The following is a 23,719-nucleotide window of genomic DNA, read 5'->3' as shown; positions in this document are numbered from 1 at the left end:
CAGTTAGAATTTCATGAAAATTGTTACCCGAAAATGTTTTTTTTTCTAATGAATTTTCCGGGATTTGAAGTTAAGAAATTAGGAAATTATTTGTTTTAGACCGTTTCCAATATAACTCACAAAATACATTTTTACAGCAGTTTACTAAAATCTATATCAAAATTGTATGACACCAAATATGGCACGGTATTTATACCAAAATTTTTAGAGTTTTTCAAAATTTCAATACTAACCTTATATCCTTTAACCAAAATAAATTATTATTTTTTATCCAAAAAAAAATTGCTTTTAAAAGAAAAAAGAATCCTTTTTATTGTAATATTTAATATAAATGGGTCGATGATAATCTAAATTTTAATATGTTTTTTTATAATAATTTGATGTAAGGTACTTAGTAACCAGCACCCATGAAGAACAACATAAATATATTTAAGTATGGGAGGACTTGAAACCCCGAGACCACTTCCTGAATCGTCGTAACAGGTCACAGTTCTTCACGGATTGTTTTAATCCGCATTCTCACTTTTTGCACTTTTTGCAAAGCCAATCACTAAAAATAGTTTTTAGAAAATCAAAACCAAACCAGACCGGTTAAATGCCGATCAAAATAGATCATTGGCCAGTTCCAAACCACGGTTTGACATAATCATTTACTTTTGTTTTATTTTTGTTAAATTTACAACGAAACAGTTATTTAAGTAAATGTAATATAAAATATATTATATATCAGTATTATATACTACCATTGTCCCTCTCATTTCTTTATAATTTTTTTCACATGCTTGACACGCATTTTAATGCAACTATAAAATATATTTATGTAATTTATTTTTAAATTATTTTTTTGTATTAAAATTTGAACATTATATTTTTATTTAGAAGAAAAAAAATAAAAAAATATGCAAACTACATTTAATAAGAGTATTAAAGTGCGTGCCGAGCCCCCGTCCCCAATGTAAAAAATTGAGGGGGACGGAGGGAGTATAACATATAAGTATTATGATATAATATATATTTATAAATATTTAATTTACATATTACTGCCATATACTTTAATTTAATTTAAATAATACTAAATATATGAATTAGAGTATAATTACGAAATATTAATAATTAACTCAGGTTTTTATTTAAAAAGTAATATAATATTTTAATATAATATACACCCATACATACACAAACCTGTAATTTATAATCTTAACTTATAGCTATATACTAGAATTTTTATATATTATTATATAACGGTTTGATTTAGTTTAAACGGTTTTAATTTATTGGATATCGTAACTAAACCATTTATACGTAAATAGTTCGGTTAACCCACCATTAAAAACGGTTTAACGGTTTCGATTTTTCTTGATTTGAAATACTCTAGTCCGATTCGAATTCATGAATTTTTTGAACACCCATGGGTCACAGTAAAACTTCAGACCATCAACGAGATCATGTACTTTTTGATTATTCGAAATCTATTATCAGATTTCCCGTTTTAGTTTATGTAACCAAAGTATTTTTGTACCACAAGTTGAAAAATTATTGTTATATTTAAAAAGCTACAAATAGTTGATATTCAATTAATTTTATTTTTAAATGGCAAATTTTAAAGAATTTTAAATCACAATTTAAAATTTAGAGATTACCATTAATTTGTCAAAAATATTAATATTATTAGTATATATATGCAGACCAGGGTTCTGAGTAGAGCCGGCCAAACGGTCGGTCTGTGCGGGCCGGGCCGAATTCCTGGCGGGCCGGTTCACTACTCAGGTAACTCGTGGACGACACATATACCTGTGTGTGCCGTGCCAAACCGGTTAGACAGGAAATGTAATCGTGAACGGCTCGTGAATAAAACGAATTTGGCGTTCTGGTGAATAAACGAATGAACATACGAAGAACGAATGAATAGGCGAATAACGAATAACGAATATAGTTGTTTTTGTGTTTTGTGACTCATGTAGTCCTACAGACTTCTTTCAGGTTGGGGGTGGCGTGGAGACGATGTGCCACGTGCTTTTAATCGCATTTTTTTATATTTTATTTTTTACTTGTACTGATTGTTGTACAGTGTATTAAATTTTTTTATGTTTTGTTTTTTACTTGTACAATGTACTACATTTTTTATGTTTTACTTATTATTTGTATAGTCAACTATATTTTTGCATTTCTGTTTTTAATTTATTTTTTTTGGTTTTCTATTTTTTATTTACATTTTCTTATATTGAAAAAGATTATCATTGAATTTTAACATATTTCAACATTTTTAACATTATATTATTAGATTAGTAAAATTTTATTTTTAATCGTATTTTTAAAAAGTTAGTTTTTGAAAAATAAATTTGTTAGTTTTGAAAAATAAAGTTAGTTTTTGCAAATGAATTAGTATGCTACATTAAGAAAATAGGACGGTACCTCTATAAATTTTATTAATTATAAAAAAGTGTTATAATTGATTCGAGAGGACTCTTCTCTAAAAAACGGAATAAATCGTGTTTACATTTTAAATAAAATACAAAATCTAACAAATTATACAAATACATGGAAAAAATATTTTTTATCAACTATTCAAATTCTTCTTGTTCCTGTGGATCGGTCCGTGACATGTCCGATTCCGATGAAGTGTCTATCGTCATCCAAGTATTCTCTTCTTCTTCGTCCGAGCCATCTTTTTTCGTCCCTTGTTGTCTCTTTGCCGCTTGATCTCAATCCTTTTTGCAAACACATATTTTGACCACGTCCGGTGCAAGGCTTGATTTCTTCTCGTCTAACAATCTTCTACCGGCACTAAAAGTTGACTCGGAAGCAATTGTAGAGGCGGGAACTACTAAAATGTCCCTTACAATTTCAGCTAATACCGGAAATTGGTTCTAATGATTCTTCCACCATGTTAGTATTGAAAAATCCTCATCCAACTCATAATTATATGAAAAAAACTCTCTAGTCATGCTAAATGAAGTTACATGTGAAGTAGATGCCTTTTATTTTTTTAGTTAGGAATATATAGATCTATAAGACGGTATAATAAAATGGAAGACATGTCTTCAATTGGTTAAAATTTGAACAAACCATTAGCAAGGTCAATTAAGAACACAAGTTCAACTGCTATATTGGAACAAAAAAACAGAAAATGCTCTTTTAAGTTTCGTTCGATTTTTAAAATTGTATTATGGTCCGGTTGCTATTCAATTATTAGCGGGAAGTGCAAGTACCTAAGAAAAATAGATTTTATTAAGGTGCTGTTAGTTATGGGTCCTCCATACAAACTTTCGAAACGCACCACTTTTACTTTAACCCACTTTCCTCCCATCTTCTCTTTTACGGATTATTTCCTCCAACATATCACTAGTTCCTCTTTCAATGAATACATCCCTCCAGGTGTTCATGGGTCGGGTTAGCCTTAAACAAAATGCACCTTAATATAAATTTTTCCCTTTATTCCCTTGAACAAAAGACTCTAGTAGCTTACGTGAAAACGGTTAATCAACTTAAAAAACTTGCAATTAGTTTACTATTCTGATTATAAATTTCATTCATGTTAATGAAAATGCAAAAAAACTCGAATGACTGTTACTTCTCTTGACATTACACGGAACGTTAGTTCAACACCTCATGTGGAACATAGGATAGCACACACAAAGTATCTTCAACCTACTTCACTACCTAATCTGATTAAACATTAAAATATGATGCATCACATTCACATATGGTGCCAGTTGAAATAGGGGATCATATCATCTGGAGAAACTTGTGTACAAATGAAGTGATAATCCGGTTGTACTTAAGTTGTAAATATGAAGAGCCTCGCGCATGTTTTAGCTGTACCATATCCAGCACAAGGCCATGTAATTCCGATGATGGAGTTTGCTAAGAAACTTGTACACCGTGGCTGCAAAGTCACATTTGCAAACACCGACTTCATTCACAGGAGGATCACAAATGCAATGTCATCCAAAGAAGACGATAATTGTGGAAACGGACTCAAATTGGTTTCGATTCCAGACGGGTTGGAACACGGGGATGATAGGCTTAATCTTGAAAAGTTGACGGGGTCCATGCAGAGAGTGATGCCACGGAAGCTAGAGGAGCTTATCAGAAAGGCCAAGAATGATGAAAACAGAAGGTTCACTTGTGTTGTTGCTGAGGGGGGCACAGGATGGGCGTTAGAAGTTGCGAAAAGGATGGAAATTAAGACTGTTTCATTCTGTCCTGTATCAGCTTCAACTGCGGCTGTCGCCTGTAGTATTCCTAAACTGATTGAGGATGGAATTATTGATGGCAGTGATGGTGATTTACTGATTTAGAATCCCATAATATTTATTAATTCCTTAATTTATTGCGTAAAAATTCCTGATATCATAGCCTAGTTGTTACTAACAAGACGTTTGCGGCTCGGTAAAGGCATGTGCATATGCATGAGGCTGCCAGAACCCCAACTTATAATTTAACAGACATATGACTGATTGGTCTATGTATATTTCTTGTTCTTAGTACAATACTTGATTCGATCTCCCGCTAAAATTACTAAGGTTGTATTACAGGAACTATTTTGAAGAAACAAAGCTTTAATATTGCCCCAACAATGCCTGTGATCAGTACTTCGGCATTTGCATGGGCTTGCTTTGACGATATGATGACAAGAAAAAGTTTATTCAAACTTACTGCAAAAAGCAATGAATTTGTTGAGAAATTCGCAGACTATAAGATATGTAATTCAGCTAATGAGCTTGAGCCTGATGCATTTTCATTACTTCCGGAATTGTTGCCAGTTGGTCCATTATTGGCAAGCAGCAAGCTTGGAAATCAAGGAGGCAATTTTTGGGCAAAAGATTCAGACTGTTTGTCATGGCTTGATCAACAACCAGCTCGCTCTGTAATTTATGTTGCGTTTGGGAGCTTCACAGCTTTTAATAAAAAACAATTTCAAGAATTGGCTTTAGGCCTTGAACTAACCAACAAGCCATTCCTTTGGGTTGCTCGTCCTGGCATAACTTTGAAGGCGACAGCTGAAGGAGATTACCCACAAGGATATAAGGAACGAATAGGATCTCGTGGCAAAATTGTGAGTTGGGCACCTCAAGAGAAAGTTCTGCGCCATCCATCAGTGGCTTGCTTCGTGAGCCATTGTGGTTGGAATTCCACCATTGAAGGTGTCAGTAATGGTGTTCCTTTTCTCTGCTGGCCTTACTTTGCAGATCAGTACCTCAACGAGAGCTACATTTGCGATGTTTGGAAGATTGGATTGCGGTTTGAGAAGGACAAAGGTGGTATCATCAGGCAAGGGGAATTCAAGAAAAAGGTTGATCAACTGCTTGGTGATGAGCATTTTAAAGCAACTGCTATGGACTTGAAAGAAAAGATTGTGAATAGTGTCCAAAGTGGTTGCTCTTACAAGAACCTGAGCAATGTTATTGATTGGATTAGAGATTAGTGAGCCTTAAGCTCTGGTTGGTTACTCTGTAAACATAATACTGATACCATGGTTCCATGGCATGCATTATGTATTTCTCTTGGTCTTTAATGCTACCTCTGAAAATGGAAATAACACTTTGAATTCTGATTCGGATATTGGCAAAATGAAGATTCGAACCCGTGATCTTGTCATTCACGAAGGGTTGAGAGATGACGATAAATCATGTCAGCACTTCGTTAATGAATAATTTCTCCCATTGAATGACAAAATTATGAATTTGTATTAAACAGCTAAAATAAATTACTATCTAATGAAAAATTTCTGATAACCTAAATATTATTATAATTTTTTTTCCAAATAATTTATAAATGTTGATTTTACTCATAATAATATGGGATTTCGGGTTCATTCATATACGTACACCAATTAAATTTCGACACGTGTCATGCCATATTATTTTGTAACTATTATGTATAAGAGTAGCGCTAGATTTTCCAAAAATATTTTATCAAATGACGTGACTAACACGTGATAGATTTTGATTTTAATTTGTGGCGGCATATTTATGCACGCGGGTCTCGTTATATATTTAGAAAGATTGCTATCTATCATGTGACACATCACTATTTGAGAAAAATTTTGGGGAACTTAGCATATCTCTTTGTATTAATTTTGGGTTATCTAGCATCTACGACCGCTAAAGCATAATAATAGTCTGGTTATTTAACTTGTGTTAGAAGTTTCTTATAAAAATTTTTTGTTATGTAATTCTCAGTCCGCAAAATGTATTTTATACTTTTATAATAACTTATTAAAAATCAAAAAGTATATTTAAGAAAAAATAAATATATTATTTATAAGGCAAAAAATGGGAATAAAAAACTAGATTTATACAAGTCAAAACAAAAATAGTAATAGACTATATGTCTAGATTATAAATTAGGATGACAATATTGACATTTATAAAAAATAATTGTTGGTGTTGGAAAAATGTGAGGAATCGCAGTTTAATTTGGAAAATTGAACGACAAGTAATTTCAATGTGATGTAAAAATCAGAATCAAAGGACAAAAGTTAGAATAGGCCCGGATACCTAATTCTCGTTTATATAATGTGATTTTATTCGGTTAATGCGAATAAAAATGAGAATTTAATATAAAAATATAAAAAAAATTTATTAGGATATATATATATTAATACAGTTGAAATTTTATGATTCAAACAATTTCTTAATTTCATGGAATAATTTAGCCTTTTTAGTAAAATTAATAGGTTAAAATTTAATGATCCAAAATAACTTTATCTGCATCCATCGAGATAATTCTTCTTATGAACCAAATTAGAAATCAATGGAGAATAAAATCGTTAACACCGGATTACCCGAAGACATTCAAATTGATTTAGTTCTTTTCTTTTTGACTAATATAGTGTATACTTTTATAATTTAAATATCTGTTAAAAAATTATCGGGTGAGCCAAATTTGAATCTGGACAACTCAATATAAGTTTCAAATCAAAATACTTGAATTATTCAATCGTGCTTAATTAATTTGATTAAATTTGATTTATAAAAAAAAATCCGAAAGGACTTCTTTAGTACTCCCTCTGTTCCTTTCAATTGTTTACATTTTCTAGAGAGTGTCCGACACGTATTTTAAGGTGTATATAAAGTATAGTTCTACAATTGTTTTTTACAATTTTACTTTTCTGAATAAAAATTAAAAAATTCAACTTTTATTCAGAAAAAGAAAATTGTAAAAATAAGTTACATAATTATATTTTTTATGTATCTTAAAATGCGTCCGAATACTTTCTCAGAAATGTAAACCATTGGAAGGAACGGGGTAAATTAAAAGGGCCGTGTTATATTTAAAGAATGGCTGAAAAAAGAGAGAACTGGGCCCTACGTTATTGTTTAGAAAGAATCCTAGGCCTAGATGGCATGGTCTTGTTTGATTACTACTTTGAATGAGTTCGTTTACTTCGATGGGCGCCCAGTAACAACTAACAACACCCTTATGTCCGCTTAAATCTTAATTCAAATAAAAAAAATTAGAGCAAATATGCTATTTTTAATAGAAAATTTTCCAAAATCCAGTCGATCAATCTTTTCCTTTGACTAACTATTAGCCTTGTACTTGTAGTATTTATTCGGGTAAGCTAGAATTGAACCCAAAAATGAGATTATATAATATTAAATACTTAATTACTTGAAATATCATATGTAATTGGTCGATTAATCTCATTATAATTTAGAACTTAATCAAATCTGTACTGGCAAAATTTTAGGATAGCTGTTTATATAGGTTGATCAAGTTGCAACAGATCAATTTTAATTTTCAAGCTTAAATTAATAACTTGAATATCTTTCAAGTTATTAGCGAAATCTGCTTTAAATTTGGTAAAAAAAAAACCTCTAATATAATAAATTTGTCCGGTCCCGACTTGGACAATGTAAAAAATTGAAAAACTCGATAAAATAATAAGATAATAATTTTTCGTGAAATCCTTTTATAGTTTTCAGTCTCAAGAAAATCATAAATTAATAATTCATAGGAACTGAAAAAATATATTACACCTTATTGAAATATGATTCAATAGTTGTCTGTTTTATTTTAAAGTTCAAGTCTATTTGGAGCTCATATCTAACTTTTCTTATTGCATTCAATAACTCAAGTGTTGTATTTTTGTATTGTATCATAAAGTTAGTATTCAACCCCATAAGAGTTTCCTTTCTCGTAATAAGCTCCAAAGACACTGTATCATCTTCGCCGTCATCATTTGTATTGTCCTCAATGATAATACCCACAATATCTTCTAAACTCTGAACCTCGGAACATGCTTCATTTTCACCTGGGTAGTTCATTAGATTGATATCCATCTTATTTTTTTTGACAAAATGCTTTTTATAAATTGCATCAACCAAAATTACAACTTAATTTCAATAGGAACAAAACTCCCATCGAAAAAACACAGTCAGGATTAAACAAATAAACGAGCTAAGCAAATAGTCGCTTATGTTTTCAGTCTGTTTAACATCATGAATCTCACGATTCTTTGAATGAAAAAAGATTAAAATAGCTTCCTGATCGATCATACATGCACCAATCCTGGAACTAGTAATATCACAAATAACCTTCACATACGCACCACCTGTAGCCCAATGTTCAAAAGCACCCAAGCTATCTATATGCCAAAAACCAGCTATAGACAAGCCGAGGGTGAAACATCTCAAAAGATGAACACATTTTAGTTGTGAAAAGTAAGCTCTTGTAATAATCGGCACCGGCCCAAATTTAATGCACGAAAAACAGATCTCCCACAAAACCACATAAATCATTTTCAAAGTAGCCAGATTAACCCAAGCATGACTAAACAAAAACATAACAAACACTCCAAAAGGAGAGACAGATACACACTCCAAGAGGAGAGACACACAAATACCCAAAAAAATTGGATTTTATTGAAAAGAAATCAACGAGAATAAAAAATGAAGGGATCGGGGCTTTCCACTGGAGAAAACCAGTAGAAGCCCCTCGATTTACTTGAAAATTGACAAACCCTAGGAGAGGGGATAGAGGAGGGAGGCGGCTTCTAACCTAAATTCTCAAGGGATTGATATCCATCTTATTAATTCAAAAGTCATTGTTAATTTCACAATGTTACTAATTACGTTGAATTCCAAGGTTCGTTGATTCTAGGAGGGTATGTACATTATAATATGTTAAAAACTCTTTAAATTAATAATTATTAATTTATCGATAAATTAATAACTCTCTAAATTAATAAATTTCTCCGGTCCCGACATTATTAATTTATAGAGTTTTTACTATAGTCATTTGTCACATATATATCTCATCTCGAACCACGAACAGTTTATTCAAATCCGAAATCTAACATGAAAATTTTGGTAACCTATTTTTTTAATATTTGAATTTAATGGTCCTAACTATTCAATCATTAATACTTGTTGTTCGGGAGATTTTATTAATTAATTAGTCTTAAATGCATTATTGGTTGATTTTGAACTCAATTTAGATTTTTGAGAAAAATTTAAACATGAAATCATAGTTATGTATGTCATTTTTGTGACTTTTTTTTGGTATTTATGTGTCGTTTAATGACAATTTGTGTCACAATTACATGACTTTTACTTCGCTTTTAATTAGTTCGATTGATTTTCTATTGCATATATTAATTATCATATATATATATTATTTTTAAAACTGACGATATTTTTTTTATTTTATTTTTACATCTTAGATTATAAAATGGTTATTGCATTTTATAGAAAGATGTGTCATACAGGGTGACTAATTGTGTCAATGCAAAAGTGTCATATATAATGACTTTTGACTATTTATCGGGTATTTATGAGTATTGATTGTGTATTCTTATAGGATTTTTTGTGTATTGCCAAAGATCTTCTTTGATTAGATCTTATTTTATTTATTTAATGTCTTTTTATATGTACATTCATTTTTCTTCAAATAAATTATTATCGGATATATATATATATATATTTTTATTTTTAATATATTCTCCTTATTTGATTTATTATTATTTTCAGGATGATCGGAAGAGTTTCCGCTGTGTACATTTTTTAGACTATATATCATAATCATCTAGTAAGGGATCCCGGAGTACAACACCGTTTAATTTCAAATTTTGATGACATGATGAATTTCTTACGACTATCGAAAGATATTAGTTCTTATTAGTTTTATTATATAAAATGTACTTTATAAAATGCACTCTGTTTCCTCCCTGAATTTTTTTCCTACAGGGTTTTACTCTTGCGAGGTTTTAACGAGACATTTTTTGTGAACGTCCGGAGGTAACTTGCTTACCTTTCGGTTAGATGATGAACTTTGTGAATGGAAGATATACTCTTATTGTATTTTGAAATTTTATTAATGAAATTGTTTTATTCTGACAAAAAAGACATAGAACTTATTTTTATCTTTATCAATAATAATATAAATATTTATTATTGGTGAAATTCGAACATGAAAATTTAGATACTGTATTTTTTAATATTTGGATTGGACGACTCTGATAATTTGATTAATAAGATTTGATGTTGTCATTAAAAAGAAAAACCAAAAAAGATAAAGTAAACCTAATTACAAACTGTACTCATTCTGATTATTATATATATATATATATATATCATTATAGTATAGCATAGAAAGTCTAGATGGGAGGATTGTTGGATAGTGTCAATTCAAGCACCACATCGAGCACTTGTATATAGAGCAATATAAATAAATATCGTGTATATAGAACAGTCAGTTAACTTCATTAGAACGAGATCTTTTGGGATTTGTCCGTGTGGGTTCGGTTCAAAACGAATAATATTATATTAATGTGAAGTTATGACTTGCTTGCAGCCCAACAAGTGGTATTAGAACCAAAAGTTTAATAGGATCTTGTGGGGAGTAACGGGCTGCAATTGTGCGATGTGAGAGGCTTCCCTCGATGGTGAATGAAGATCTATCGAGTGCCTTGTATTGAAAGTCTTATTAATGATGTTCAAGCGGCGGATACTATATATGAAATGAATCTAGGAGGTGCAAGATGCAGACAAATTTATCACGGAAATAAAAATACGGGCTATGTAATTCTTGATTTAAGAAAGGATAATTGGAGATCGTCAACTCAAGTACCACATCAAGGAAAGTATAGATAATCTGTTGTATATAGAGCAATCAATTTACTTTATTAGAATAAATTATTTTTGTGATATGTTAAAAATAAATACATGCGAGCTTGTATAAAGCGAACAATATTCTAATACAGTGGAGTTATGCTAGTTATGCTTCTTCGCGGTCCAGCACTATAAATATCATATGATACGAGATCTTTTCTTTTATACTTGCCTTCCCCAGCTCACCCTCATATATTTGGCTACCAGCCAACTGTTGCTTTGCTACTACTTCACAAGCACCTCTCACAAGTAACAACAACACAAGTCCACTACTAATTGAGTGCGCCAATGCCCTGGTTATTTTACACTCAAACTGCATGTTATATATACTTTACATGTCTTCCACCACTACCCATATGTTATTTTCACATAGAATTCCAAATTTCCAAGTAATATAATATGCACACACAGTCACACCCACACACACTCACCTGTTGATTATTAATCCTCAATCAGTTCTCAAACCATCTCACACGTTTTACTTGGTTCCGCCACCATCAAGAAACATGAAGCTGGTCCAACGTTCCAATAATCAACACGAGGTACTTCTCGTGCTTCACTCTATCTCTCTATATATTTATATTATATGTCGGGTCAAGCTCCTGTCGGATGATTGTTGCAACAATATTGATCCCGCAGATAACAAGCACGTAAGGTATGTCCATGTCGCAACAATTATCTGTCTAGGACCCGGACCCTTGTACACGTTTTCGTACAATATACTGAAGGGTTTGTCTAGTGTGTGCCCATGTACATATACTAAGAAAGTATGGTTGATAAGTTATAAAAAATTTTATTGGGAGAGATTTTTGTGAATGCAGGGGTCATCATTATTAATGAGCTCTCCGCCAATATTTTGTGGATATCTCATCAAGCACTAACTCTTAGCCTGTTAGAAAAATCGTATAAATATTATTACATATTTAATGCTGTTTTTTTAATTGAAGCTTGGAATGGTAGTGCGGAAATTGTTAAATATGAGAAAGAAAGGAAGTGATTACTATGCGGATGAGGAAGATGGTCTTAACAGTACTAGTACTGATTCCGATACTGAAGGTTAAAATTCTACTTCATTATTAAGTTATACTGTATTTGTTTTTGATTTGACATTGCATCCATAGAGATCGGTTCATGTACCATGAGACTCGAAACATGACGATAATCTAAGAAACTACATGGAGATAATCTTTGCTTTGATACCATTGTTAAATGTTATTAGGCCTATCTCAATTCCGAAAGCTAGTTGTAGGGTGAGAAAAATAAACTGAACAACTTGATATAGGAAGCTCGAGTTCAAACTCAATAAGCTCGAGTCGACTTGGTTTTATAGTAAACAAGTTTGAACTAAAAAAATGTCAGGTAAGCTTGTTGATCTTGCCTCAGTTCGATAAAGAACTGGAATTTGATTATTAATTCAAAACTTTACTTGACCTAGTTAGGAAAGAAAACGAGATAGCATTTCAACAACTTTTTGCTTGATAAGCTTATCGAACTCTCATTAATCAACCCCTTTCGCAATCAATGTGGATAACCTAACAATCTCCTCTTCACACATCCGTGAGTGAAATCCAACGAGCTCACCAATGTCCTTCGACATCCATTGAAAGTAGCTTTGCTTATCGTATGATCTGAGGCACACACTAGGTAGCACTTGGAGATCATTGTAACCTAGGCTCTGATACCACTGTGGTTTATAATAAAATCTTAAGTTTTTAAGCTAGTGGTTAACTTAACAATTCTTTTGTTATGATCATCAGCTGCAATTTTCATTCTCTTTACTCTTGACAGAATTTTCTAAATGCACCAGACAATCCAAATTTGAGAATAACAGAGGAGGAGAGGTAACAATTGATCCGGTAATGCATGGCATTTCATTTATTTATTTCCTACTCAAGGTTATATGTTATGTGTTTCTGCTGTTTCGATCGTTCAAATCCTGTTGCATGAAGAATGTTGTCCACATAATTCGAACTCATTTATTTTGGTTTTCTATCATTATCTTAAGCTTAAAGAGGCACTTCCTAGATTGAGAAGACGAAACTCTGAAACGTTCAGGGCACAGTATATAACACCAAAAGAAGTCAGGTAGGCCTGATTATACCTAAACTTAATCAATAAATATTATATTTCTTTTTTGTTTTTTTTTCAGAATCAATACACTCATTTTTATTACTGTCTTAAACATCGTGGATTTTTTAACTGATTCTCCATCCCTTTTTATGTGTGTTATTAGAGTACATGCTTGTACGTGGAATGTCGGAGGTGAACTTCCACCGGATGACCTAGATATTGAAGAATGGCTAGATATCAGCAAACCTGCTGATATATATGTTATTGGGCAAGTATCTGCTTTATAGCAAAACAACTTCAATTGTGTGCTCAGTTTTCTTTTTTTGCTACAACATAAATTTCTTTTACTGTCTCCTAAAATGCTGATGCGAAATTGTATTGAGTGCTAATTTTTTTTGTTATTTAACTGATATGGAGCTATGTACACTTAGTGAATGATAAGCACACTTAAAAAGAAAGATACATGAGTAGCATCCCAAATTCATTGTTTGTTGCATTATGATATTTGGTATGCCTAAAAAGAGGTAGGTTAATTGCCTCGTTCCTTATTGCAGTTTTCAGGAGATTATACCATTAAATGCTGGCAATATCTTCGGTGCTGAGGATAGCCGCCCCATTCAGAAATGGGAAAACATCATTCGAAGAACGCTTAATAAAGCTCAGCCTGTCAAAGCGAATTGCAAATGCTATAGTGATCCTCCTTCTCCATCAAAATTTAAGCCATCTAAAGATTTTCAACATTTAGAAGATGAAGTCTTACTTGAAAGTGATTGTGATAGTGAGGAGATATATTCATCTAATGACAAATCAGATTTTAGTGAAAGCATTGATGAACTAATTACAGGGCAAGAGATTCTTTCAACTGTTGCTGCTTCATTCCCTGCTTTTGATACCAATTTAGGCATGCCACAAGATGAACAGTTGTCAAGATACCTTTGTTCTCCGAAAAATTTGGATAGATTAAATTGTCTCCAAAGAGAAGACTCTGAAGGAGCTTCAGAACCATCTTTTCTAATGCGGAGTAATAGAATAAGAAGACCTCTCAGTAAGACAGAAGTGGTGGGTTTAAGCTGGGCTGAGCCACCATTGGATCTTCTGGCTCAGTGTACTCTTGGTAGGCCTAATTCTTTCAGGTCTTTCAAAGCTTCTAAATATTTTAGGGCATTTAATCCTTTCAAATCATCTACAACAGATGATGCTAGAATGCATTCTGATGCAGCTTATATCTCAAAAGTTGGCCTCAAATTGCTTGTGAACCAGAAGAGAAGATCCCGTTATGTAAGATTATTAAGTAAGCAGATGGTTGGTCTTTTCATCACTGTATGGGCTCGCCGAAGTCTGCGAAGGGGTATTCAAAATGTGAATGTGTCTACTGTTGGAGTTGGAGCTATGGGTTACATAGGCAACAAGGTCTGTTTTGTCGTCTCTCCATCTTATTTTTGTCGTAACTGTTCCTTACAAAGTAGTTTGTTCTTGACATAGTCTTTATGGAAACAGCCTCTCTAGCAGCAGAGGCAACAGCAATGTACATCTTACCCTCCCCAGACCTTGTTCTAAATAGCGAGATACATTGGGCATGTTCGGGTTTGGTTAGTTTGTTTCTGATAGACTTTTAGGTTTTTTTCTATTTAAATATAACTTCTGATATATTGTCTAATTAATGTTGGTTTTATTTAGAACTTAGATGATGATGAATAATTCCTGGGTACAGAAAATGTAGAGCAGCTCATGCACCTATGTATATTGTAGGTAGGCAAAATAAGTTAATACATGAATTAAGTAACAACTGAAAAAAAATTCAGAGTGACCAAAGGACTGGATGTCGCTCAACAAGTATTTCCTAAAAGAATAGCTTGGTGGCAACAAAGCCTACCTATGACCATTAGTTCATAGGTTCAATATTCCTTCCCTCACGTACCAAAGGACTGGATGGATGTCACCTAATGTATCTAGCTAAGGGTCCTTACTGGGGAAGACCTGTATCGTTATACTACAATAATCAAATTAAATGAGACAACTATTCATGAATGTTTGAGGTCTACTCGGTGCATGTAATGGTATTGGACTATCGACCTCATATTCTCTGTGTGTCTATTCCTGATTCGCTGGAGAATTCACACTTTTACTCTTGTATCATGTGACACCATGGTATGCATGGCAGCATGTTAAAGGGGAGTTGCATAGCAGAGAATATTGTAGATGGCAAATGTCTTGACCAAGCTACTTGCTTTTTATATAATTAGTTAAGCAGTTCTTGCATGTCATGTTTATGTTTTCTTTTATTATGACACTGTTTTTATCTCACAGGGATCAATATCAGTCAGCATGACTATATACCAAAATCTTTTCTGTTTCATATGTACTCACCTTTCATCGGGTGAAAAAGATGATGAAGCAATTAAAAGAAATTCTGATGTGCGTGCAATACATCGTAGAACCCAATTTAGTTCCTTTTCAGGCATTTCACTTCTTAGAAGCATCTACGATCATGAGTGAGTTTAGATCTTTCTCTTATTATCTTTTTGACCAACACAAATGTGGGGTCTGCAAAAGATTTACAAAATTCTATCAATGTATGGAATTATTGATGAGACTAACCTATTGCTTGATCGTTGTCTGTCTTGTTCCCTTTGAAAAATGGATATTGCATATTTGCAGTTAAGGAATAACAATTTATGTATTGTTCTTTTTGTAGCAGATATAGGTATTCTCATCTTTTGAATGCCATTTGAGAACTGAGTTGACACAACATGTTTCACTTGGCAGGAGAATAATTTGGCTAGGTGATCTCAATTACAGGATTAATTTGCCTTACGATGAAACACAACAGCTTGTCTCCAGAAGGGATTGGTCTAAGCTGCTTGATTATGACCAGGTAGATAGATATCACTCTTTAAATTTTTTATCCTCCTCTGAATCGTCTATTTACTAGGAATTTTACAACACTACAAGACCAGTAAATTGTTTTTGCTTCCACAAATGGTTTCGTAGTGGACCAATTTTATCCAAGTTTATTAACATTCTATAATTTACTTAAATAATCAAATAATCTGTCATTTTTTAATCTTGAAGGTGGAAAAACTCAGTTAATAGTGGACACTAATGGATAGTGTTGTTTTTTTAATTATGGATATTGTGGTTTACCATGCATATATATATATATATTATCTGAATCAAGAAGTTGCTTGTACTTTAAAATTTTATGGTTACATGTTAGTTTGGTTGAAGTTCCCTTGGAATTAATTCTTCACTAATATGCTAAGCTGAAAAAAAATATATTTAATGTTTCTTTTGTTAAGCTGGTAAAAGGCAAACATAATTGTATGTACATAACTCTGTCACATGGTTTTATAAGCTGATTTAACAATTATACGACTTGTGCTTGACATCGCCAGGGGCTTGGAATCGTGTTGTTGTTTATACTTGTTGGTCATGTGTAGTGAGTGATAGTTTTCAATGTAAGCTGTAAAGTAAGTAGGTAAAACTATTTATTTCAAACTAAGTATGATCAGTAGACGTAAATGAAGCTGTAAAGTCAAGCCTAGCAATATTCTTCCATTTGTGTCCTCCCTCTATTCTGGTGTTCTGGAGCACAATGTTTCATTTCTAATCTTCAATTTGTCATCCTATGTTGATCCGTAATGTGAGATTGATACTTCTCCCATTGTGAATATGTATATCTGGATTGGGAAATGGGACATGAAAGGTGACAAAGACGCTTAACCCCCAAACTTCACACTGTCAAAGATATATATTCTAATTTTGGTTCATCCTAAATATGTCTACTTCATAATTTTTCAAGACTATGAATAAAGCTATTAATAATTTGGCACCGGTAAGTGATAGGCGTTTTGGTTGAGTAGATGCTTAATTTTCATTATCTTCTAATGTGGTAGCTTGTTCAAGAATTCAGAAAAGGTAAAGCATTTGATGGATGGTCAGAAGGTACTCTAAACTTTGCACCAACTTATAAGTATGAACTGAATTCAGAGAAGTATTATGGAGAAGATCCAAAATTTGGTAGAAGAACTCCAGCATGGTATGTAATATACAAAATTTGTTACCTTGTTATAGATGGACTCTTATTTGTTTATCTTGTTACATTAAATTAAATTTCTGCTAGATAGTAGTCTTCTAGTCTTGGTTTTTTTGCAATATGCTCGTGGTTTCCTTTTTCTTTGTTTCTTATACTAGTTTTAGCCTGCATCTTTGTCTAGCAACAAAAGTAGTATAACACTATTATTGTTTCTTTATATAATTGAAAGGAACCTCCTTAATTCTGTATATCTGGTTTTGATTTCTTTTTCGCCGAGTCCATTTTTTATTATCTCTGTATTGATCTGCCACTGTTATTACCTTCCGTTAATTTCTGATTATCTCTGTGTTGATCTTTCTCTATTGTGAACTTCTTCCCCTTGTAGCGTCTATTCAGCACTTCTTGAAGTCTTACAGTCTCCAACATTATTTAACTACTGAGAAAAACAAAGGAACGTGAAAGAAAATTGCAAAATTTAGTCTGTATTATTGAGTATAGCTCAGGCGTAGTTAAGTTTTGCCTCTACATCACCACAGGAAATGGCAGAAATAAGGTGATAGTTAAATATGATATGGATAATCACTAATGACTTCTCTTGTATTGGCTGATTACCTACATGTTTGTCATGATAAAATTATTCATTTAGTTTAAGATTGGACGATTGGCTCAAAACCTGCAACTAGTTATATTTCTAAAATTCTGAAAATGATATTATTGTTGGGCAAGACGAAATCATGGAAAGCACAAGGCGATCAAGCCTACTTAGTGTTACATGTTGTAATTTCTGCTTTCCCCATGTACTAATATATTCACATTCGTTCTCATCTAGTCAATTTATATAGGTCAGTTTTTAAACACTTTGTATCGCATGTCATTTCTTTCAGGTGTGATCGCATTATGTCACATGGGAAGGGGATGAAGCTTATAAGCTACAGGAGGACTGATCTCAGACTCTCTGATCACCGACCAGTGTCTGCATCATACATGGTAGAGGTTGAGGTCTTTTCTCCAAAGAAGGTACAGAAAGCTCTTTTATTTACTGATGCAGAAATTGAACGTGACGAATTTGTTGCCTGCATTGGACTTCATGGTGAAATGACTAAGCTAGGAAAAATGCAGGTGAGTACTTAGCTAGTCAACTGGTTGTTTTAAGTTGCAACATTGAATACTCTTTTTTGAAGTCAAACAGATTCTTTCACTTGTATAGTTGGTATCTGTACAAATTCTAGCTCACAACGATTACTATACAATTTTCTCATAAATCGTAATCGTGGTTGTGGGTGCTACTTTCAGTAACACATATTGCTGTAACTACCAGGCACCGTGCACATGATTATTGTCCTCATGATTGCACCTCCATCACCTGTATATCAGGCTTGGCAAGGAACACTTGTATCATATTGATTTCAAATTAGTGTTACAGATAATGTAATAGACATATTTATAGAATTCAAGTTTATAAACTAGGATGCTGCTATAATTAAACAAATAATAAATGTAATTCTCTGAATCTGATAAATTTTGCTTCTGATGCAGAATGCATCTGGTCGGGGTCGCTAGATTTGGAAATATATGATAATGTACAGACTGAAGATAAAGGGCACCAATGACTCGTGTAGAATTCAAAGCTGTGGCAGTAAATCACATTGATCTTTTGTGACTACATTAAATTTGTTGTGCTTCAAGTTGCATATTGCAGTTTTTATCCTTAGAAAAGAATGGAATGCAAAAGAAGCCAGCCTTCCCAATTTTTGCATCTTCATCGCCAGTCTGCATGGATCAAGCTTATTCAAAAAGATCCGTGGTTGCTACATGCAGTTACAAGTTGCAAGTTTCAAATTCGATGTCATATCAGTGCCTGTAGCGACGTATCATCTCACTCTACTAGTCTACTATGGCATGACGATGAGAGTGTTGCTGCATAGTCTGTCGGATATATGCTAAGATAGAGTTGTACTTGTGCTGAACAAGAGAAGTTTGCTTTATTTCTATTCAATATCTGGCAACCATGGGTTGGCCTTAATATATATGTACAAGAGAAGGAAGTGAGCTCACATACAGTTTCATTTGCAGTGAAATAAAGCTACACACCTCAAATGATATGTTAATTCTCAGTCACAAGGACTTGCCTGTTCTAAGCTGTACTCTTTCTATCACAAATAACAATTGAAGATACCACCACAAGCATTTTTAAGCTAAAATTATCTGCAATTGTCCTAAAGTTTTGGTTTGATATTTAAAATTTCAGTACATTTGTTTTTTTTCTAAACAGATTGTAAAAATTACTCACTATTACACATTACACATAAGAATTTTCTGTCTAAAATTTGGGTTTTTTTTCTAATACATTCTTGAAATTGAGCTAGGCAACATGGCCACAAAATGAAACTAGATGGAGGAACAATCAGCCAAGGATCATCTGGTAGCAAGATCATTTGTATAGTTACATTACACTGATTTACATTTTCACATGAAACATAACACACACTTCATTATGTAAGATCTGCAGAACCATCTTCAACATCAGCAGGGACTGCTTTTGTAGCCAAGGGGAGTAGTTGTGGCTTTCTCAACCAGTATTGCTCAAACCTCTGCCTTGCATATTCCATGTAATCAAAATCTATATTGTTCACATGCGCCTGTAACGCCAAAGATTAAAGATTAACCAGTGTCCGAGTTCTTTGCTCATCTATATGCCGTAAATGATATAATGTTCATAACAAAAGCTTAATGTAAAGATTCATACCGAGATGATTCCCCATAAGCCCCAGAACAGATGGTTTGCTAAAGTGTACTTCTCTACATCATTGACAAGCCTCTTTACTTCAGTCTCACTTGGTTCATGACCTATACATATATTAATAACTTTAGCTGTTTGAAGATTATATTAGCTCAATAAGATCAAGAAAATCTGTGTTGTTGTGCATGTGTTTCTTTCAGCCACAATTCATGCAAGTTGACAAATAATTTGGTACCCACTCAATGTCTATCTGCTGACAAAACAAAATACAGATCAGCAGAACAAATCAGAGGACATTCTGTGTCCAAGAGTTGAGAATGACTTGTGAGCTAACATATAGGTCACTTGTCTGGCACAATTATGTACACCTGATTGCATTTATCCAAACAGTTTTGGATAACTGTTAGCAAAAAGTGTAGCACAGAGCACTGTGGAGTAATAGATTGTTAGTAAGCAACCAATTTAGTTAGAATATTAGCTAAGCATGGCAAGAATTTAGTTATTTTTTCTTTATTTGTCTAAATACTTTAATCACATTATGATAACCTGTTAGATATCATCAGGTTCAATTTAACTGACGAGTGAAGTGTTTCACTGGTTTTTGTTTACGTAAGGTTTTAAAAAGTCAGAATAAGATAGCACATAGAGTGTGGAAGCCGGAACAAGTACTCCAGAACAAAAACCAGAAAAAAGAGGACGACTAACCAGTTGAACTCAGATATGAACATACGAATCTTTCACGCTCCTCCAGACCTGCCAATTTAAAAGAACAGAGAATGATGTGAAACTGTAGGATGCTTCTTTAAGTATTTAGCTGGGAAAGGGTAGTTCCTACAAACTAACTGACATAAGTAACAGGTGGATTACCTGGGTAGATATTATAGTCTAAAATATGTGGTGTCTCAGAGTGATAATTAGCTGCCATTTCACAGAAATGATTAGCCAGGTCGTAGGCAGCAGGATTGTAACTGGCATACTCATAATCCTGTCAAATAATTAATAAAAAATAATGAAACTTAGCTGCACAAGATGATTGCAATATGCTCAAGCACAAACAGAAGAGTGAAAACCTCAACTAAATTGCTCATTATGTTTACATATCGTATGTAATTCTCAAGTGACAGTTTGACTGCACTTTCATGTAACATTATGCAACTACCGAAATGTACAGGACAGGTCCAATTATGAATGGGAAACATGGCATATTGCACCCTACTGATCATTTGTACATTATGCAACTACTAATGTTCCTTTCCTGCTACCATGATGAACTTCGTTATTTTCATCTTTGATTTAGAAGAGAGGTTGTGAAGCAACTAGCTTAAGAATTCAACCTCACGCCACATAATAGAAGTAAACATTGCAGTTCATTATAATGCAGATACGAGGCTCAAGATTGGACTCACAATTATAGTGATTGATCTCGTCTTTTCATCAATCATGATGTTTCCATACTGCAAGTCATTGTGACAAAACACAACATCCTGGGGATTCTGTTGCAAGTCCTTTTCTAGTAGGTCAATTTCATCCACTAATGTGTCCAGGCGAAACTCTTTTGCACATTCTTTAGAGCATAAATTTGTGGCCTTGCTAATCCAGTTCCTAGAAAATACACAATTTGTTCAGTATAACATATGCCACATAAGTATGTAAGTATCAATAAGCAAACAAAACTATTTCTTGTGATCTTGACAATACCTCATTCTGTCCCAGAGAATTACAGTTCTTGAACCAGGCATCTTGAGAGTATGAAATTCCCTCAGTTTAGCTGCAATCAGAGCAGAGGTTTCAGGATCACGAAGATCACTAGCTGATAACGTCTGAAAATCAAAGAACTATTATCAGTAACTTTTTAGTAATTGTATCCAGCCTAGTAAGAAATAAACCAGGAACCTTACTGATAAATTTCTTTACAATTAATCTTTTGTTTCAGTAGTTTCTAGATTTTGCTAAGTATAACTTGATCTGTCATCATCTGTGCTAAATAAAATGGTAATGATCATAAGTCAATGATCAATTTACCTTTCACTGTTTATGCATTGGCCAAGCATTGAGTTTGTCACCTACTTTACATTACAAAATCCTATCACATACATGCTTTAGAATATATGATCAGTAGAATGCTAAAGTTTATACAAGAAAGAGAGATCAAGAAAGTACCATGGACCCTAGTAATATAAATAATCATGTCAAAAGCAGATAATCCATCCCTTAAATTTAATTAACAAAAGGAACTCTTCTAAAAGGAAGCAAGAAACACATTAGACCTTTTCAGCAATCAATGAACTTCTAACAGCACCAATCTAAGCCTGATCAAAGTTCTGCAGAATACTCAAATTTGACATACCTTAGCATGAATGAACTCCTCCACTCTCCCTTCCGTAAACTGACCAAGAAGGCGAGGACCATGTTCATGCTTCGATATGCAATCAAAAGTCCGAATCTCCTCTTCACGGTCAAAGAAAACATCAACACCTTCACCATAAATCCTCAGTAAAACATTTCTGACAACATCATCATCCATCGTAGGCCAAGTTATTCGATAGACTTCATTAGTCATAGCACCACTCAAATGGATCACTTTCAACTTGTTAAAATCAATCACATCTCCCCATTTCGAAGCCACTGAGGACAAAACCTTCTTCAGTTCCTCTGACAGATTACCATCTGCCAACCCTTTTGTCTTTACTGCCATAGAATCTTACCAACTAAAGATCCTTCACCTTGATCAAGAACCAACAAAATAAAAGGCCAGCATACAATATATATCTGCATACATAAACAAAATATGCAAGTAAATTAAACAAGAACTACAAAAAACACTCAACAACCAAAATGGTAGTAACAAGAAAAATCTTAGACTATTTCAAGAAACAAAAGACGGGCCCAACTTAAAATTTGCTATTAGCTCAAGAACACCACACAAATCATACAAAAGTAACAAAACCATAAAAATCTTGGAAAAATCACTAAATAATTTTTTTTAAGCATGTGCATAGTTAATGATAAACCAACTTAAAAGAAGAAATCTAGAACTACAAAAATGGCTTCAAGAACAGAAAAAAGCTAATCAAGAACTGCAAAAATGGCTGCAAGAACTTGAAAAGGCTGATCAAGAACATACCTGTGAAATGAAAGCACTACAAAGTTGACAATTGTGTATGTATGTTTATATAGATACAGTGATGATATAGAGGGCTAAGAATCTTTGTGTGATGGTTTGTGTTGGAATCATACAAGAATCAAGAAATATATAGGGAGTTCTATGTATAAAAAAATTTAATATGTATTTATTTAACTTTGGATTGGCTTGGTGACGCAGAGCTGAAGCGCGTGACTGATTAACAGCCAATGGGAAGAAAACAAGTGGATATGTAGTTGAAAATTGCCGGGAGATTTGGAGGCTAAAAAGTCAAAGTAAACGCCCGTAACTACTATTCTTTGTTATTTAAATGTTGAAAATGAAATTTATGTTCTACTCTTGAGTTTGGACTTTGGAGAATATAAGTTCTTTTTATAAGAATTAAATGTATATAATTGCAATATTATACAATTTGTATGAATTATTTGATAACGTACAATTTGTTTATGAAGCCACGTTTGATTTGGAGATTATAATTCGTGATAACTAATCACATCAATATTAATCGCATAGATTAAATATTTTTATATTATATTTGATTAAAAGGATATGTTTTAGATCAACTATAACTAGCCTGATAACCCGTGCAACCAAATTTTATTTCATATATT

The 23,719-nt window shown here is 33.0% G+C and overlaps 3 protein-coding genes across 8 annotated transcripts; 2 read left to right on the top strand and 1 right to left on the bottom strand.

The window, feature by feature from the left end:
- The first annotated feature begins 3,706 nt into the window (after positions 1 to 3,706).
- LOC141672152 (UDP-glycosyltransferase 83A1-like) lies at positions 3,707 to 5,559 on the top strand. Its single transcript, XM_074478658.1, has 2 exons — positions 3,707 to 4,284; positions 4,539 to 5,559. Exons 1-2 carry the CDS (start codon positions 3,792 to 3,794, stop codon positions 5,426 to 5,428), a joined length of 1,383 nt encoding a protein of 460 aa, XP_074334759.1. The 5' UTR covers positions 3,707 to 3,791; the 3' UTR covers positions 5,429 to 5,559.
- A 5,779-nt stretch (positions 5,560 to 11,338) lies between these two features.
- Positions 11,339 to 19,411, top strand: LOC141671460 (type IV inositol polyphosphate 5-phosphatase 3). Of its 6 annotated transcripts, none has more exons than XM_074477720.1 (12): positions 11,339 to 11,662; positions 12,068 to 12,176; positions 12,909 to 12,976; positions 13,126 to 13,205; positions 13,354 to 13,458; positions 13,745 to 14,304; positions 14,383 to 14,600; positions 15,498 to 15,682; positions 15,957 to 16,065; positions 17,087 to 17,229; positions 18,111 to 18,345; positions 18,763 to 19,411. In XM_074477720.1, exons 1-12 carry the CDS (start codon positions 11,627 to 11,629, stop codon positions 18,784 to 18,786), a joined length of 1,872 nt encoding a protein of 623 aa, XP_074333821.1. In that variant the 5' UTR covers positions 11,339 to 11,626; the 3' UTR covers positions 18,787 to 19,411. The 6 variants fall into 6 exon arrangements, with proteins under 6 accessions (XP_074333821.1, XP_074333820.1, XP_074333818.1 ...); XM_074477721.1 differs by having other exon boundaries at positions 11,340 to 11,662; positions 14,410 to 14,600; XM_074477719.1 differs by having other exon boundaries at positions 12,081 to 12,176; positions 13,745 to 14,600.
- A 26-nt stretch (positions 19,412 to 19,437) lies between these two features.
- On the bottom strand, positions 19,438 to 23,232 carry LOC141671461 (putative choline kinase 3). Its single transcript, XM_074477722.1, has 8 exons — positions 23,091 to 23,232; positions 22,314 to 22,735; positions 21,665 to 21,786; positions 21,373 to 21,568; positions 20,834 to 20,951; positions 20,672 to 20,719; positions 19,973 to 20,073; positions 19,438 to 19,865 (listed from the first exon to the last, which is right to left on the bottom strand). The coding sequence occupies exons 2-8, from the start codon at positions 22,659 to 22,661 to the stop codon at positions 19,719 to 19,721; spliced, it is 1,080 nt and encodes a 359-aa protein (XP_074333823.1). The 5' UTR covers positions 22,662 to 22,735; positions 23,091 to 23,232; the 3' UTR covers positions 19,438 to 19,718.
- Positions 23,233 to 23,719: the final 487 nt, after the last annotated feature.

Source organism: Apium graveolens, chromosome 7, assembly GCF_009905375.1.
Source record: "Apium graveolens cultivar Ventura chromosome 7, ASM990537v1, whole genome shotgun sequence".
Classification (NCBI taxonomy): domain Eukaryota; kingdom Viridiplantae; phylum Streptophyta; class Magnoliopsida; order Apiales; family Apiaceae; genus Apium; species Apium graveolens.
Note: the sequence above shows the minus strand (reverse complement) of the source record. Positions and strands in the feature narration are given on the sequence as shown.